This window comes from Somniosus microcephalus, chromosome 8 (assembly GCF_052327205.1).
Source record: "Somniosus microcephalus isolate GS21.2 chromosome 8, FLI_Smic_1.0, whole genome shotgun sequence".
NCBI lineage: Eukaryota > Metazoa > Chordata > Chondrichthyes > Squaliformes > Somniosidae > Somniosus > Somniosus microcephalus.
Window position 1 is genome coordinate 261,068,092 of NC_140994.1, and position 18,559 is coordinate 261,086,650.

Here is an 18,559-nt window from a genome sequence, read left to right on the forward strand (position 1 = left end):
TTTTTGGTCCACTGTCTCTCTTTTCCTCCCCCCGACCCCATGTTAAACCGAGGTCCAGTCTGCCCCCTCAGGCAGGCCTAAAGCATCCCATGGCACTATTTTTCGAAGAGCAGGAGTTTCTCCCCGGTGTCCTGGGGCCAATATATAACCCTCAATCAACATCACTAAAACAGATTCTCTGGTCATTATCACATTGCTGCTTGTGGGAGCTTGCTGTGCGCAAATCGGCTGCCGCGTTTCCTGCATTACAACACTTCATAAAGAATTCACTGGCTGTAAAGCGCTTTGGGACGTCCTGAGGCCGTGAAAAGGCACTATATAAACAGAAAAATAGGAGCAGGAGTCGGCCATTCGAGCCTGCTCCGCCATTCAATATGATCATGGCTGATCCTCTAACTCAATACCATATTCCCGCTCTCTCCCCATACCCCTTGATGCCTTTTGTGTCTAGAAATCTATCGATCTCCTTCTTAAATATATTCAGTGACTTGGCCTCCACAGCCTTCTGTGGTAGAAAATTCCACAGGTTCACCACCCTCTGTGTGAAGAAATTTCTCCTCATCTCAGTCCAAAATGTCCCATCCCGTGTCCTGAGACTGTGACCCCTCGTTCTAGAGCCCCCAGCCAGGGTAAACATCCTCCCTGCATCCAGTCTGTCTAGCCCTGTCAGAATTTTATACGTTTCAATGAGATCCCCTCTCATTCTTCTAAACTCTAGTGAATACAAGCTCGTTTCTCAAACAATACCCAATTACTTTGAACTGCTGTGACTGTGTGTACATGGGAAAAAAGAAGATAGGAAACACAGAAGATAGGAGCAGGAGTAGGCCATTCGGCCCCTCGAGCCTGCTCCGCCATTCAATGAGATCATGGCTGATCATCCAAATTCAGTACCCTGGCCCTGCTTTCTCTCCATACCCCTTGATCCCTTTAGCCTTAAGAAATACATCCAACTCCTTCTTGAATATAGAAACATAGAAGATAGGAGCAGGAGTAGGCCATTGAAGCTTAAGGTCCATTGCCGTGTCATTGCTTTATCTGCAATGCCGTGACTCAGATTCGAACCGAGGTTGCTGAGGCCACAACGCAGAGTACTAACCACTATACGATCACGGCGTGCTACATGGGCCCTAAATGAGGCAGCCATTTTGTATGCAGCAAGATCCCACAATCAGGTGGTGATCGACCGATTCCCAGAGGATCCTTTAACGTCCACCTGAACCAGGCAAATGCAGCTTCAGTTGAACATCTTACCCGAAGGATGGAAGCTCCTACTACGTAGTTCCACCTTGGACCGGCGGTCTACATTATGTGAAGAAGTCGTATCATTTGATTTTTTTTATACGCGGCCAGTTGTTGTGATCTGGAACGCGCTGCCTGAAAGGGCGGTGGAAGCAGATTCAATAGCGCCTTTCAAAAGGGAATTGGAGAAATACTTGAAAAGGCAAAAATTTGCAGGGCTATGGGGAAAGGGCAGGGGGCGGGAGTGGGACTAATTGGAGAGCTCTTGCAAAGAGCCGGCACAGGCACGATGGGCCAAACGGCCTCCTCTTGTGCTGTATGATTCAAAGTCCTGGAGTGTGGCTTCAACCTTCAGCCTTCGAGAAAAGAGAGAGGTTCAGTCTGAAATTTGATTGAAAGAGAATCTAGCAATGGCATTCAGAAGGGATCCTGAGATTGGCTAACGTAACGGTATAAAGAAGGTAAGTGGGTCATTGGGGGCTGTGTTACCCAGGCACAGCGATCTCCTGAACCCTGTTTGATTGGTATTGGGTGGGGGGGGGGGTGGTGTGGTTGGAGAGGAATCTCCAAGAGTTTGGCTCAATGTTTTTTCTCTGCCTCCCCCAGGTAATTAGCATGGCTGATTGGGAGACCGGGAGGTGTGGGGGAAATGGTGCACAGAGGGGGAGGTGGGGTGGGGGTGGAAATGGTGACGGTGGTGCGCGGAAGTTACACCGTGCCGGTATAGAACGGGCTGGGTGGCACCACTGCCCTTTACCGTAGGCAACAGACGGTAATTGATCCTTGGAGGTAAATTGCCCCCCCCACGCTGCAACATTACCTAGCCTGACTGTCGTTGCTCACAGGCAGCCCAACTTGGACACGCCTCAGCACCGAGGCCAGGCTACAACTGCAGGAAAGTCAGCGGAACCGTTCCAGGTCAGATAGCATTGTCCACACACGACAGCGGGTCAGGGCACTGTGCACCGCTTGGAACAAGGCAAGACTGTAAACACACAAGCAAAATACCACGGACGCTGGAAGTCTGAAATAAAACAGAAAATGCTGGAAACACTCAGCCGGTCAGGCAGCATCTGTAGAGAGAGAAACAGAGTTAACGTTTCAGGTCTGTGACCTTTCGTCAGAACTGGAAAAAGCTGGAGATGGAACAGGTTTTAAGCAAGTGCAGGGGCAGGGAAAGGGGGGAGGGGAGGAAAGAACAAAAGGGAAGGTCTGTGATAGGATGGAAGGCAGGAGAGATCAAGAGACAAAAGGGATGATGGTGCGAGGCAAAAGGAATAAGTGGTCTTATTGTGCATCTGACTTGCCATTTGCAGCTGTGAGAGTGAGAGTTACTGGCAGTGCAAAGCGAGGATGGATGGCTTTACTAGATTCATAGAATGATACAGCACAGAAGGAGGCCGTTCGGCCCATTGTGCCTGTGCCGGCCCTTTCAAAGAGCTCTCCAATTAGTCCCACTCCCCCCGCCCCCCTCCAATCTTTCCCCATAGCCCTGCAATTTTTTCCTTTTCAGGTATTTATCCAATACCTTTTGAAAGTTACTATTGAATCTGCATCCACCCCCGTTCCAGTCAGCGCATTCCACCTCGTCATAGCTCACTGCGTTGAAAAATGTCTCATCTGCCCCTTTGGTTCTTTTGCCAATTATCTTAAATCTGTCCCCTCTGGTTACCCAACCTCCTGCCGGTGGAAACAGTTTTGCCTTATTTACCGAGGGAGATTTAATAGAGGTGTTCAAAATTATGAAAGGTTTTGATAAGAAAAGCTCTTTCAAAAAGCTAGCACAGGCGCAGTGGGCTGAAGGGCCTCCTTCTGTGGTATAAGATATTCTGCAGCAAAGGTACAGTGCAGCAATTGTACATCTTGCCCAAGGTTGTCAACAAGCATGCAGTTGATTTAAAGAGGAACTGGCTGGGTGACTAGAGGTATAGGCCTCCAATGAAAACCCTACCGGAATTGGCACCATTTGGCATCCTCGCTCGAGAGAGAGGCTTCAGGATGGCTGGTAATAGAAATAAGGAACAAGAATAAAAAAGTCTCACTGCTGCAGTAGGGTTGAGTTTGAGGGTGGGGCTGAGGCACATGGTTGGGGCAGAGCTTTACTCTGCATCTGGCTGCAGTTATAGCTTAACCTGGGTTGTGTTTAATGGCGGCACTGGGTGCCTGAAATGTGAACACTTCCATTCCCCAGTAGAAACGGGCTACTTTAGAAACCACCAACATAATATACAGGAAACTCTTGGGTATCCGGCACCGACGGGACCGGGATGGTGCTGGTTGATGGAGAGGGTTATCTACCAAGGCTATTTTTAACAAACAAAAATACAAAAATAAAAAAATGTGCAGTATACAGTAATTGGGTACTCATGGCAGCGCGGAGAGTCAGAACCCTGTTATTGAGGTGTTCTGACTTCCGACAGCGCCAAGAAGCCGAGTAGTGGCAGTTTGGAGAACTACCCCCCCACTGACTAACTCGGCCATCGCGGGAGACTCGGACTCGGCAACATTGCTGGTTATTGAGGTGTTGCTTTCGGAGTGCGAATTTTGCCGGTTAATAGAGAATGCCGGATATTTAGGTGCCGTTTAAACGAGAGTTTCCTGTACTTCGAAAAGGAAAAATTCGCAGGGCTACGGGGAGAGAGCAGGGGGAAGTGGGACTAAGAGAGCCAGCATAGTCGAGATGGGCCGAATGGCCTCCTTCTGTGCTGTATAATTCTATAGACCGAAAAGGAAAAAAAAACTGCAAAAGGAAATCTGCAATAAAAACGAAAAGTGCTGGAAATATACAGCAGTCCCATTAGCGTCTGAAAAGAGAAAAGAGAGGTTTAACGTGTTGTTCACCAGGACAGTTCCGATGACCAAACGGTTGGTACAAAAATCTGTCAGTTCCCTCGGATGCTGACCGCACAGTATTACAAATCTTTTCTGCATTCCATACCCAGCTGTTTCAGCATCGCCTGGGTACAGGAGTCAGTGTTATACCTCTAAGAACATAAGAATTAGGAGCAGGAGTAAGCCAGACGCCCAGAGCCTGCTCCGCCATTCAATAAGGTCATGGCTGATCTTCGACCTCAATTCACTTACCCGCCCAATCCCCAGATCCCTTGTACGATAGCAAAATACTGCGGGTGCTGGAAATCCGAAGAAGAGCAGAACTTCTTCAAGGTAGGCATTCCTAGAAGAGGTGTGGCAGTGAACCAAACCGCTTTGCGGAACACCTCCGTTCAGTCCATAAGGGTGACCCCGAGCTTTCAGTCGCCTGTCACTTTAATTCTCCGCTCCATTCCCACTCGGACCTCACCGTCCGCGGCCTCTTGCATTGTTCCACGGAAGCTCAGCGTAAGCTCGAGGAACAGCACCTCCTCTTCCGATTAGGCACTTTACAGCCTTCCGGACTCAATATCGAGTTCAACAATTTCAGATCATAACCTCGGCCCCATTATATTTTTATATTTTTTATCCACACTTTTGGTTTGTGCCTTTTCCTTTTTTCTCTCTCCCACATGGCAGCTGTCTCTCACTCTGCCAGCGCATTTCACACTTCATCTAGAGCCATTGTTTGTTTCTTTACCTGTCCCATTACCATCTCGTCTCACCTTGAATATCTCTTAATGTCTCTTCTTTCATCCCCTCCCCCATTTCCCCTCCCCCAAACTGCCTTTTAATCTGTTTCATTTCCTGCCTTTTTTTCTCAGTCCTGACGAAGGGTTTCGACCCGAAACATTGACTCTGTTTCTCTCTCTCTCCACGGATGTTGCCTGGCCTGCTGAGTTTTTCCAGCGTCTTCTGTTGTTATTCCCCATATCCCTTGATTCCCCACGAGTCCAAAAATCTATCGATCTCAGCCTTGAATATACTCAACGATTCAATATCCACAGCCCTCTGGGGCAGAGAATTCCAAAGATTCACCACCCTCTGAGTGAAGAAATTTCTCATCTCAGTCCAAAATGGCCGACCCCTTATCCTGAGACTGTGTCCCCTGGTTCTAGACTCTCCAGCCAGGGGAAACAATCTCTCAGCATCCAACTGGCCAATCCCTCTCAGAATCTTGTATGCATCTGTGCTCAAAATGCTCTATAAATTTAACTTTGAGGTCATAACCGCACCCCTTGGCGCGCTGAGTGGCCAAAAACAGCACAATGCTTGCACTTGAAACCATTAAATATCTCGAGAGGTTTAATCTTTTCACAGCTACACAAAGAACAGAATGCAAATATAAAGACATCAAACCCTACACAGGAATACATGGATTGCCGTTAAAAGCCTTTTAAGAATTCCACCCCCCCCCCACACCCCAAACAGGTTAATCTCCAAGCTCAGAAAAGTTCAGCTGTTTCAAAATGAAAGACTTTGTAAATCACTCCCCTCCTCCGTATTTAATCGGGATGCAGTGACCAGTCTTCAGACTTTGTGAAGACTCTTTAAACGTTCGAGGTTGCGACGTACCATCGTCGCTCATTCGCTGATGTAGACGGAGAAAGCATCGAGGAAGTGCTTACGCAGGTCACGCACGAATCGCTGCCATCGAGCAATCAAAATCATGGAATGCAGGAACAGTGACGCCACTCGGCCCCACCACTCCAGCCTTAGTACTTGGGTCTCTTCACCTCAACGCTGGCAAAACCAAACAGACAGCAGAATTAATTTTCCATATCTCACCGACTCCTGTCCCGTTCCTCCTGAGCTCCAGAAATATAATACGGATCGGGAGTGCGCGGACTTAAAAAAAAAATCACCAGATTGGGGAGTGGGACCGTAAAAATAGACACCGATGAAATTATTAAATATCTAGATGAAGAAAAAGATCATTCGAAAGAATCATCACAGCCAAGTTTTATAAAATCTGAACACTTGACACCTGACAGAAACAGCAAGTGATAAAAATCACATCAGTGGATGTTGAGTATTGAAGGGTATGAGGAGTGAGCAGGGTAGTGGGAGTAGGTTAGATGGTTTAAAATGGATAAAAACACCGGCAGCACCGAATGGATGGGTCGAATGGCCTAGCTGCCAAAAAGAGTAATTCCAGAAATACCTAAACATTAATATTCAATTGGCATTCAAGGGGAAGCTAGATAAACACATGGGGAGAAAGGAATAAAAGGTTATGTTGATAGATGAAGTAGGGGTGGGAGGAGGCTCGATTGGCTCATAAACACTGGCATGGACCAGTTGGGCCGAATGGCCTGTTTCTGTGCTGTGCGTTCTATGCAAGTCCATTGACCATCGTACTATTGCTTTTATGAAACACCTTTTCATATTGAAATATCTCACAGTGTCCATCAGTTTCCGACTGTAATGACTCACGTAGCCAACTGCAGTAGCCAATCTGTGACCCACAAACAGCAGTGCGATGAATAACCTCAACCTCTATTTAACGGTGCTGGTTGGGAGACGGATGTTGATCAAGATGTTGTAAAAACTCCTACTCCAAAACGGGAGCAAGCGGAAGCCAAGCGCAGGCAGCGCAAGGAGTGCACGTCAGCCCAAGCACCCCACCCACCCGCCCCTTCAACCACCGTCTGCCCCACCTGTGACAGAGACTGTAGGCCCCGCATTGGACTCATCAGTCACCTGAGAACTCATTTTTAATGTGGAAGCAAGTCATCCTCGGTTCCGAGGGACTGCCTAAGAAGTAAGAACTCCAAATAATGCTGTGGGATTTTTAACTTCCACCTAAAGCAGGTAGCTGGAATCTCAGTTAATATCTTATCCAAAGGGCAGTATTTCCGACTATACAGCAGTTCCTCAGCACTGCACTGGGAGTGTTGGTGCAGATTATGTGCTCAAGTCCTGGAGTGGGGCTCGAGCCCACAACTTTCTGACTCAGTGGCAGGCGTGAGAATTGAGCCAAAATGACAAATCTGTCTTTCTTTTTTCTAGTGTTTGGTGTCAGCCGTGGCTCAGTGGGTAGCACGCTCGCCTCGGAGTCAGAAGGTCGTGGGTTCAAATCCCACTCCAGAGAATTGAGCAGATAATCTAGGCTGACATTTCGGAGGTGCCGTCTTTCGGATGAGACTTTAAACCGAGGTCCCATCTGCTCTCTCAGGGGGGCGTAAAAGATCCCACGGCCACTATTGGAAGAAGAGCAGGGGGGAGTTCTCCTCGGTGTCCTGGGGCCAATGTTTAGCCCTCAACCAACATCAGGAAGAACAGAGTATCTGGTCATTATCACACTGCTGTTTGTGGGAGCTTGCTGTGCACATATTGGCTGCCATGTTTCCTATGTTACAACAGTGACTACACTTCATTGGCTGTAAAGGGTTTTGGGATGTCCTGAGGTTGTGAAAGACATAGAAACATAGAAGATAGGAGCAGGAGTAGGCCATTCGGCCCTTCGAGCCTGCTCCGCCATTCAACGAGATCATGGCTGATCATCCAAACCCTAGCACCCGGTCCCTACACCGACAGCCATCCCACCCAAGCCCTATCCCCGTAACCCCGTGTATTTAATCCCCCCTAACACTAAGGGCCAATTTTTATCATGGCCAATCAACCTAACCCGCACATCTTTGGGCTGTGGGAGGAAACCGGAGCACCCAGAGGAAACCCACGCAAACACGGGGAGAATGTGCAAACTCCACACAGACAGTCACCCGAGGCCGGATTTGAACCCGGGTCCCTGGCGCTGTGAGGCAACAGTGCTAACCACTATGCCACCGTGCTGTATAAATACAAGTCTTTCTTTACCAACAAGCTCAATTACTAGGAATACAACAACTGAGAAATTGTTAAACATTAAATGATGTTGAATAGTTAAATGAAAGTGCCTTTTTAAAAAGAAAAACTGATTTATATACACAAACACAAATATTTTTAGTTCTTTAAACTTCAGGCCAAGGGTTCTTCGGCAGCACCTCCCAAACCCGCGACCTCTTCAACCTAGAAGGACAAGGACAGCAGGCGCATGGGAAAACCACCACCTCCAGGTTCCCCTCCCAGTCACACACCATCCTGATTTGGAAATATATCGACCGTTCCTTCATCGTCGCTGGGTCACAATCCTGGAACTCCCTCCCTAACAGCGCTGTGGGAGCAACTTCACCACACGGACTGCAGCGGTTCAAGAAGGCGGCTCACCACCACCTTCTCAAGGGGCAACTAGGAATGGGCAATAAATGCCGGCCTTGCCAGCGACGCCCACATCCCGCAAATGCATTTAAAAAAAAGTAACAAAACTAGCATCTTTGAAGGACAGACACATCAATTCTTATTTTAAGGCTTTCCCTGATGGGAATGCAAGGCACATAGAGCCGCACAGACCTCAAAGATCTGGGAATAAATCCTCGGTCCGTGCAGAGCTCGCCTGGGCAGCACCAAGGCCCAGAAATGACCACAGCACAGCCAGGATTCCTGCTTCTGCTCGAAATAATCCAGTGACCACAGCTGGACACAAGGTCCTGTTCACTATTTGAAGCAAATTAAGAACGGGGGAGGGGTGGGGTGGGGTGGGGGGGCAGGAGTGGGAGAGAGAGAGTGCGTGCGGGGCAGTTGAATTCGCTTTCGATTGCTCTAGCAAAGAGCTGGCGCAGGCGCGAGCGGGCCGAACGGCCTCCGACTGCGCTGCAAACCTCTACGGTTCAATCCGGCGACAAGCTGCTGGAAAAGTGCGCACGCGTCGATGGCGGGGATCGGGCTGGGCTGTGATGCCCCCCCCCCCCCCCCCAATAGTGGAAAAGCCCGCCGACATTCACACAAACGATAGCCACCTGGGCGAGCGACAGGAGGGAGTTCACTACGCGAGCAGTCACAACCAGCACGTGTCAGCGGCTTAAGGCGACGAAATTAGGAGGGCGGGGAGGGGGAGAAAAGAGAAAAATAGAATCTTAACAATGAAATCACTACTTACCCATCTGCCTCCAACTTCTTTCTCTTTTCAATGATCTAAAAAGGAAACCAGAAAGATGTTTGTAGCCTTTATTTTGTTTTTGTCAAGTTCTCTAATGAGGTGACATCATACCTTCAATTGGAAATAAAGGAGGCGTGGACCGATCCGGTACCTGCACACCTGTACTTCTCCACAGGGTTTACTAGAACGATACCAGGGATGAAGGACTAAGGAAGTTATTGCTAAACCTTTATAAATCACTGGTTAGCCCCCCAGCTGGAGGATTGTGTCCAATTCTGGGCTCCACACTTGAGGAAGGATGTCAAGGCCTTGGAGAGGGTGCAGTGGGGATTTACTAGAACGGTACCGGGGATGAGCGACTTCAGTTATGTGGAGACACGAGTGAAGCTGGGCTTGTTCTCCACAGAGCAGAGAAGGTTAAGGGGAAGAATTCATGGAAACTTACAGCACGTTCTTGTTTAGTTTAAAAATTTATTTCAGATTTCCAGCCGGAGTTGTTTTTTGGTTTAGAATGCCGAGCGACCTTGCTGACACAGCAGAGAATAAACCTGAGGCCATCAGGCTGGTCGGTGCTGTACGGCGCGCTGGCCAGGCCACACATGGAACAAACACTCTGTTCAGTTCTGCTCCGAGGCACAAAGGAAAAAAATCCAAGCCTGGGAAGCGAAGCAAAGTTGACTTTACAGTCCATTAAATCCATTTAACCAAATACAGACTGACAAAATGCAGCAAATGCGCAGTAACCTTATATCCCATTATTATAGCATCTTCCAAGTCCCACTGCAGAGACTTGAGCACATAACCCTGACTGACTCTCCCAGTACAGTGCATGAGGGAGTGCTGCACTGTCGGAGGTGCCGTCTTTCGGATGAGACGTTAAACCGAGGCCCTGTCTGCTCTCTCAGGTGGACGTAAAAGACCCCATGGCACTATTTCGAAGAGGAGCAGGGGAGTCCTGGGCCAATATTTATCCCTCAATCAACATCACTAAAAACAGAGGAGCTGGTCATTATCACATTGCTGTTTGTGGGAGCTTGCTGTGCACAAATTGGCTGCCGCGTTTTCGACGTTACAACAGTGACTACACTTCAAAAGTACTTCATTGTCTTGTAAAGCGCTTTGGGACGTCCAGTGGTCGTGCAAGGCGCTATAGAAATGCAAGTCTTTCTTTCACTGTGAGCGGCTTTGCAACATCCTGTACACTGGATGTTGGAAGAATTGTGGGGGGTGGAGACACGTGGCAACACAGTAAGAACCGGTCCCTCCAGAAACCAGATTCACATCCACAGCGCGATAAAAGACAGTTCATTAACTCACTGCACCTCCTTGTATATTAATTACTGATCACTGTAATTTTGGTAAAATATTTTAGGCAATGTTCACTCCAGAGGCACGAAATATTATCGAGCCAACATGTATAAAATTGAGGGGCCTCGATAGAGTGGAGAGGAAGGACCTATTTCCCTTAGCAGAGAGGTCAATAACCAGGGGCCATAGATTTAAAGTAATTGGTAGAAGGATTAGAGGGGAGTGGAGGAGAACTTTTTTCACCCAGAGGGTGGTGGGGGTCTGGAACTCACTGCCTGAAAGGGTGGTAGAGGTAGAGACCCTCATTGCATTTAAAAAGTACTTGGATACGCACTTGAAGTGCCGTAACCTACAGGGCTACGGACCAAGAGCTGGAAAGTGGGATTAGACTGGAGAGCTCTTTGTCGGCCGGCACAGACAGGATGGGCCGAATGGCCTCCTTCTGTGCCGTAAATTTCTACGATTCTATGAACCAATTGCAAACAGAAATGCAGAGTGGATGCCCTCTGCCTGTGTTTTGCTGATCCCGGAGCCACGGGTTGGTACCACTGAAGGGTTTGAGCAGAGCACATACCGCACTGATCTTCTTCCACTGACGGTCGAGTTCCGCTTTCTCATTTGTTTCTTTGAAACGTCGGGTTTTGCGTCCCTCAGACATCTTGATGCCGTACTGGAAAGCAGCTCTGGAGAGGGGGGCGGAAATTCATTTCATTAAATTGAAGGCTTCTTAAAGAAAAATACATCAAAACACAATAAAGTAAGTCAGTTTCGAGCCTCCTTACTGACAATACAAAATACGGAGCGATTACTTGTGCACTGGAGGAACCAGTCCGTGGCTCAGTGGGCAGCACCCTCGCCTCCGAGTCAGGTTGTGCGTTCAAGGCCCACTCCAGAGACTGGAGCACAAAATCGAGGCTAACACGCCAGCGCAGGACTGAGGGAGCGTTGCACTGTTGGTGAGGCGTTAAACCGAGGCCCCTTCTGCTCTCTCAGGTGGATGTAAAAAAAATATCCCACTGCACTTGTGGAAGAGGAGCTGGGGAGTTCTCCTCAGCATCCTGGCCAATATTTAAACCCTCAACCAAAAGCAAGTAAAACGCATGATCTGGTCATTTTATCTCAATGCTGTTTGTGGGAGCTTGCTGTGCGCAAATTGGCGTTTCCTACATTACAGCAGTGACTACACTTCAAAAGTATTTCATTGGCTGTAAAGCGCTTTGGGACGTCCTGAGGTGGTGAAAGGTGCTGTATGAATGTAAGTCTTTCTTACATAGGTATGATGACTCGTACTGGAGGGGGAGAGGGGCAATGGTTTTATGGAAGGGGAAAATGCGAGAGGGCCACAGACGTTTGTACGAGCCCTTAATTTGCTCCGTGCACACAGGTGTTAGACTGCAACACGTCCAGCGGAGATTTAGCACAGCTTCTGACGTGAAGAAAACAGGACTCTTGTTCAAATTCTTGACGCACCTGCACAAAGTGGAAATCCCAGCCCAACTGGTTTTAATTGATAGCAAAATACTGCGGATGCTGGAAATCCGAAATAACAACAGAAAACGCTGGAAAAACTCAGCAGGCCAGGCAACATCCGCGGAGAGAAAGAGTCAATGTTTCGGGTCGAAACCCTTCGTCAGGACTGAGAAAAAAAAAAAGCGGGAAATGAAACAGATTAAGAAGCAAGTAAGGGGGCTGGGAAATGGGGGAGGGGATGAAAGAACAAAAGGGAAGTTCTGGGAGGTGAAGCGACATTAAGAGATATTCAAGGTGAGCCGAGATGGTAATAGGACAGGTAAAGAGACAAAGGACGGCTCTAGATGAAGTGTGAAATGCGCTGGCAGAGTGAGAGACAGCTGCCATGTGGGAGAGAAAACAAAGGAAAAGGCACAACCCAAAAGTGTGGATAAAAAATATAAAAATATAATAGGGGCCGAGGTTATGATCTGAAATTGTTGAACTCGATATTGAGTCCGGAAGGCTGTAAAGTGCCTAATCGGAAGAGGAGGTGCTGTTTTAATTGAAATTGTTACCAATGCTCCCTTCAAACTGCGCGGCGCTCTGCAGCACCTGTGCAGCCAGCTCTTAAATAGGAAAAACCACGGATGCACGATATTTGGAATGGGCCGCACAGCCCCTTAAAGGGGCCCCGCACACAAAAATTTTTAAAGGAACATTGATTGTTACACCTCAGAAACTGCAAGGTGTCCAAACTCTTTGACTTCACAGGCTGCAGAGATGTGGGGGTGGGGGGGGGCATTGACCATTCTCTGAATTTGCATATTTCTCGAGCTGCTGACACAGATCTTTGCGTTCTTGACAGTTCTTATTCATCAATAAGGCAACAGCTTTAAGGACAACCTTTTCCAAGACTCCAGGTACCCAATTATGTTAGAATTCATTCTTGGGTTGTGGACACTATTCCTGGTTGCCCCAGAGAAGGTGGAGGTGAGCCGTCTTATTGAACCGCTGCAGTCCGTGAGGTGAAGATACTCCCACAGTGCTGTTAGGGAGGGAGTTCCAGGATTTTGACCCAGCGATGATAAAGGAAAGGTGATATATGTCCAAGTCAGGATGGTGTGTGACTTGGAGGTGGTGGTGTTCCCATGCGCCTGCTGCCCTTGTCCTTCTAGGTGGAAGAGGTCGCGGGTTTGGGAGGTGCTGCCGAAGAAGCCTTGGCGAGTTGCTGCAGTGCATCTTGTAGATGGTACACACTGCAGCCACTGTGCGCCGGTGGTGAAGGGGGTGAATGTTTAATGTGACGGATGGGCTGGCGATCAAGCGGGCTGCTTTGTCCTGGATGTTGTCAAACTTCTTTGAGTGCTGTTGCGGCTGCACCCATCCAGGCAAGTGCGAGTATTTTATCACACTCCTGACTTGTGCCTTGTAGGTGGCGGAGAGGCTTTGGGGAGTCGGGAGGTGAGCCATGCGCCGCAAAATACCCAGCCTCTGACCTGCTCTATCAGCCACGGCGTGTGTGTGGCTGGTCCAGTTCAGTTTCTTTTCAATGGTGATCCCCAGGATGTTAAGAGTGGGGATTCGGTGATGGTACTGCCATTGAATGTGAAGGGGAGTGGGGGGGGGGGGGGGGGTTAGACTCTCTCGTTGGAGATGGTCATTGCCTGGCACTTGTTTGGCGTGAATGTTACTGACCACTTATCAGCCCAAGCCTGGATGCTGTCCAGGACTGAGCAGAACATAACAAGAAATGAGAAATGCAAGCACAAATCTTCTCTTCTTAGGCAGTCCCTCGGATCCGAGGATGATTTGCTTCCACATTAAAAATGAGTTCGCAGGTGACTGATGAGTCCAATGCGGGACCTACAGTCTCTGTCACGGGTGGGGCAGACGGTGGTTGAAGGGGCAGGTGGGCGAGGTGCTTGGGTTGACGTGCGCTGCCTGCGCTTGGCTTCCGCTTGCTCCCGGCGAAGAGACTCCAGGTGTTCAGCGCCATCCCGGATGCTTCTCCTCCACTTTGTGCGGTCTTGGGCCAGGGTTCCCAGGTGTCGGTGGGGATGTTACACTTTTTCAAGGAGGCTTTGAGGGTGTCCTTGAAGCGTTTCCTCTGCCCACCTGGGGCTCTCTTGCCGTGCCGGAGCTCCAAGTAGAGCGCTTGTTTTGGGAGCCTCATATCAGGCATGCGGACGATGTGGCCCATCCATCGGAGCTGATCGAGCGTGGTCAAAGCTTCAATGCTGGGGATGTTGGCCTGAGCAAGAACACTGACGTTGGTGCGCCTATGAATGGACTTCAAGGGCCGTCTGTGGCCCATGGGCTGAAGTTTGGACACCCTACAGCTACTGTGTCCAGCTCAGTAACGTTCAGGGTCACTTCATAACTGATGGCAACCTGACTTCAGCAATCAGCAAGCTGATGAATCATCTGAAAGCAGCATGTACTTACTTGGGCAATGCCTCTTTGTTATTCATGTATTCACTGTATTCCTCCTGTGTGTCAAAATCCCAGCGCCCAAGGGGTCCTTTCTTATTGCCCTACAGAAGAAAGGAATAAAAGTTGAGATTGCACGGTTGTCTCTTGCATTTACGAAGAGCTCGCTGGCCGGGGCGGAAGGCACACGGAGCAGGGAAGGACCCCGGATTGATTCCTGATCTATACTGAGTGGGCCGACGAAGGGCGCGGGTGGGAGTGGTACAACTGGCATCGGTGCCGCCAAGGTGGGAGAGGGCGGAAAGAGGGGAAAACAGCCAGAGGGTCCACTTCGACTCCCGTCCAGCGATCCCAGCTGGAAACAGAGATAGTGGATGCATTGGTTGTAATCTACCAAAATTCCCTGGATTCTGGAGAGGTCCCAGCGGATTGGAAAACCGCAAATGTAACGCCACTATTCAAGAAAGGAGGGAGACAGAAAGCAGGAAACTATAGGCCAGTTAGCCTAACATCTGTCATTGGGAAAATGCTACAATCCATTATTAAGGAGGTAATAGCAGGACATTTAGAAAATCATAAGACAATCAAGCAGAGTCAACATGGTTTTATGAAAGGGAAATCGTGTTTGACAAATTTGCTAGAGTTTTTTGAGGATGTAACAAACAGGGTGGATAAAGGGGAACCAGTAGATGTAGTGTATTTGGATTTCCAGAAGGCATTCGATAAAGTGCCACATAAAAGGAAACACACCTTTTAACAGGTTAATGCCCCTCATAAAACAGCAAAGTAATTTTAATCAAACAAGTTGCATTTATATAGCGTCTTTACGGTAGTAAAATGTCCCAAGGCGCTTCACAGGAGTGTAATCAGACTAATTTGACACCAAGGCGATATTAGGACAGGTGATTAAAAGCTTGGTCAAAGAGGCAGGTTTTTAAGATATACCAAGTTCGTGCTCGGTGATAGTATAGCTATTGGTGTCTTGATAATCGCTCCGGCAAAGCACCTTGTGGCATTTTACTACGTTAAAGGTGCTATATAAATAAAAAAGTGTTGTTGTTGTGATGATTGATTGCTTTTAAAGTTCTCACAATGGAAACTCGTTCATTGGAAATCCCACTGTGCACCATTGCTGCAGGAACCCGTTAATCACGGTGCGACAGGATACAGCGCCGTCCATTCACTGATTTTCTAGCACGACCTTTGCCGCCCACCACCTTACCTGATCCATTTTGCTGTAATCCACCTCTTCATCACTGTCGACGGCCATATCATCCAGCCTGGAACAGGAGAGAAAATGCTGAAGTCAATCGCACAAATGGCTCGACTGCCTCAATTGCACGGGGAGACCCTGTTGGGAGCTCAGGACGGCACAGGAGACAGCAGGCGCACAGCATCATCATTTGATATATTTATCCTGTTCTGCCTTTACCAGGCTGGCTTGCACTAATCAGAGAATCTTACAACACAGTAAAGCAGGCCGTTTGGCCCATTGTGCTTATGCCGGCTCTTAGAAAGAGCTTTCCAATTAGTCCCACTCCTCTACTCTTTCCCCACAGTCCTGCAGATTTCTCCTTTTTTCAAGTGTTTATCCAATTCCCTTTCAGGCAGCGCGTTCCAGATCACAACAACTCGCTGCGTAAAAAAATGATTTCCTAATCTTTCATCTGGTTCTTTTGCCAATTACAGGAAACTTTCTAGGATCCGGCACTGACGGGACCGAGCTGGTGCCGGTCGATCAACACTGCCGGGGAAACGAGCGCTAATGTTAAAACATACGGAGCTCAGAGCTCCGTCTGAAGCAACAAACCCTCAAAACAGTCGGCGCAGCTTGCAAGCATCTCTGTAGCTAAGCAACAGCTTCAGCTAGACGCTCGCAGAGCCACGAATGGAGAAAAAAAGCAACGAAAAGTAAAAAAAAGTTATCTGAACCGACTCCTGAATTTTGCCGGTGGATAGAGCATTCCGGATATTTAACCTCCGTTTAAACGAAGTTTCCTGTATCATAAATCTGTGTCCTTTGCTTACCAACCCCACCCCGCCAGTGGAAACAGTTTCTTGTGACTCGATCAAAATCCCTCCTATATTGTTATATGTCTCCACACATGCTGAGCTTTCCTCCAGAATTCTGCGCACCACTGGTCTATGCTTTTCAGTCAAGGACTTCCGTATTGCGCCAACACTTACGTGGCTGGGTAACACTCTGCATAGCTGTCGGATGTTCCAAAGAAGTCTCCAAGGCGTTTCTTCTCTTCCTGCCTCTTTGCCTTGATGCTCAGTTAAGGAAACACTTGAGTACAAAAGTAGAGAAGTTATGCTGAACCTTTATAAAAGCGCTGGCTAGGCCACAACTGGAGTATTGCATCCAGTTCTGGTCACCACACTTTAGGAAGGATGTGAAGGCCCTTGTGAGAGGGTGCAGAGGAGATTTACCAGAATGGTTCCGGGGATGGGGAATCTTAGCTACAAGGACAGGTTGGAGAAGCTGGATTTGTTTTCATTAGGGCAAAGGAGGTTGAGGGGTGATTTGATAGGTGTACAAGATTATGACGGGTTTGGATAGGCTAAATGGGGAAAGGCTGTTCCCACTAGTTGATGGTACAAGGACTAGGGAACACAGGTTTAAGGTTTTGGGCAAGAGGTACAGGGAGGACGTGAGGAAAAACTTTTTTACGCAGCGAGTGGTGAGGACCTGGAACTCGCTGCCGACGGAAGTGGTGGAAGCGGAGACACTCAATGTTTTCAAGGGGAGACTGGATAGGCACTTGAGGGAAATAAACTTGCAGGGCTACGGGGATAGAGCAGGGGAATGGGACTGACTGGATCGCTCTACAGAGAGCCGGCACGGACTCGATGGGCTGAATGGCCTCCTTCTGTGCCGTTATGACTCTATGATCCTGTCACTTGGCCTGAATGTATTTAGCCTCAGGAGGCTATCCCTAGGGAGATACCGAACAGTGCAACCCTACAGGAAAAGAACTAAATGATGTGCCTTAAGCAGAGCATCATTTTGTTTAAATGATAATTTATTTAAAGAAAAACGACTTGTTTATTTCTGTCAGTCTATTTTGGAAACAGCTGCCTGGGCCCTAAGCTCTGGAATTCCCTCCCTAAACCGCTCCGCCTCTCTTTCCTCCTTTAAGACGCTCCTTAAAACCTACCTCTTTGACCAAGCTCTTGGTCACCTGCTCTAATATCTCCTTGTGGCTCGGTGTCAGTTTTTGTTTTATAACGCTCCTGTGAAGCGCCTTGGGACATTTCACGACGTTAAAAGGCGCTGTATAAATACAAGTTGTTGCTGAAATCACCATTGCACATAGTCTAATCAAGACGCAAATGCATTCAGCCCATCCCAACTTTTTTTTTCCATTCTGAAAGAACCTACAGCCTTCTCTCTCCCTGCACCACAGCATTCAACTGCTTCTTAAACCACTCCAGAGTTTCCCCTCTGTCACACTATCCAGAAATTCATTGTGTGTGTTGATCACACTTTGTGTGAAGGTCATCTTCTTGCTGCCCAGTGCAGCTCCAAGTGCAACAAGGTACGGAATACGCCACGCACACTGTCTGGTGCTCAACTCCACGCAATGAGTTCCGACAGATCAGTAGGTTGGGGAAGTCGGAGAAGAGCGAAATGAAAATGCTAAACACTCCATCCAGGTGAAACAGCGATTTACTTGTACTTCTTTCAATTTAGTATACTGGATTCGCTGCTCACGATGCGGTCTCCTTTACATTGGGGAGACCAAACGCAGACTGGGTGACCACTTTGTTGAACACCTCTATTCAGTATGTAAGCGTGACCCTGAGCTTCCAGTCGCTTGCCATTTTAATTCTCCGCCCCACTCCCACTCCGACCTCGGGCCCCCAACGGAAGCTTGAGGAACAGCAACTCATCTTTCGATTAGGCACTTTACAACCTTCCGGACTCAACATTGAGTTCAACAATTTCAGCACATAACCACTGCTCCCATTTCTTTGGACAGCATGTGCTGGTAATCATAGAATGGTTACAGCACAGAAGGAGGCCATCGGCCGGTCGAGCCCATGCTGGCTCTCTGCACGAGCACTTCAGCCAGTCCCACTCACCCACCCTTTCCCTGTAGCCCTGCAAATTTTATTCCTTCAGGTACTTATCCAATTCCCTTTTGAAAGCCACGATGGAGTCTGCCTCCACCAACCTTTCAGGCAGTGCATTCCAGACCCTAACCACTCGCTGCGTAAAAAAGTTTTCCCCTCATGTCACCTTTGGTTCTTTTGCCAATCACCTTAAATCTG

The 18,559-nt window shown here is 48.4% G+C and overlaps 1 protein-coding gene across 1 annotated transcript in view; it reads right to left on the reverse strand.

Moving 5' to 3' along the window:
• Window positions 1-5,395: 5,395 nt before the first annotated feature.
• The window catches only part of ik (IK cytokine), a 55,911-nt gene continuing 42,747 nt past the window's right edge, over window positions 5,396-18,559 (reverse strand). Inside the window, exons 15-20 of the mRNA XM_085995995.1 lie at window positions 16,469-16,549; window positions 15,504-15,561; window positions 14,297-14,385; window positions 10,974-11,082; window positions 9,092-9,126; window positions 5,396-5,856 (exon numbers count right to left, since the gene is read on the reverse strand). Of these exons, the coding sequence (XP_085852121.1) occupies window positions 5,829-5,856; window positions 9,092-9,126; window positions 10,974-11,082; window positions 14,297-14,385; window positions 15,504-15,561; window positions 16,469-16,549 (400 nt within the window). The 3' untranslated portion in view covers window positions 5,396-5,828. The remainder of the gene's footprint in view (window positions 5,857-9,091; window positions 9,127-10,973; window positions 11,083-14,296; window positions 14,386-15,503; window positions 15,562-16,468; window positions 16,550-18,559) is intronic.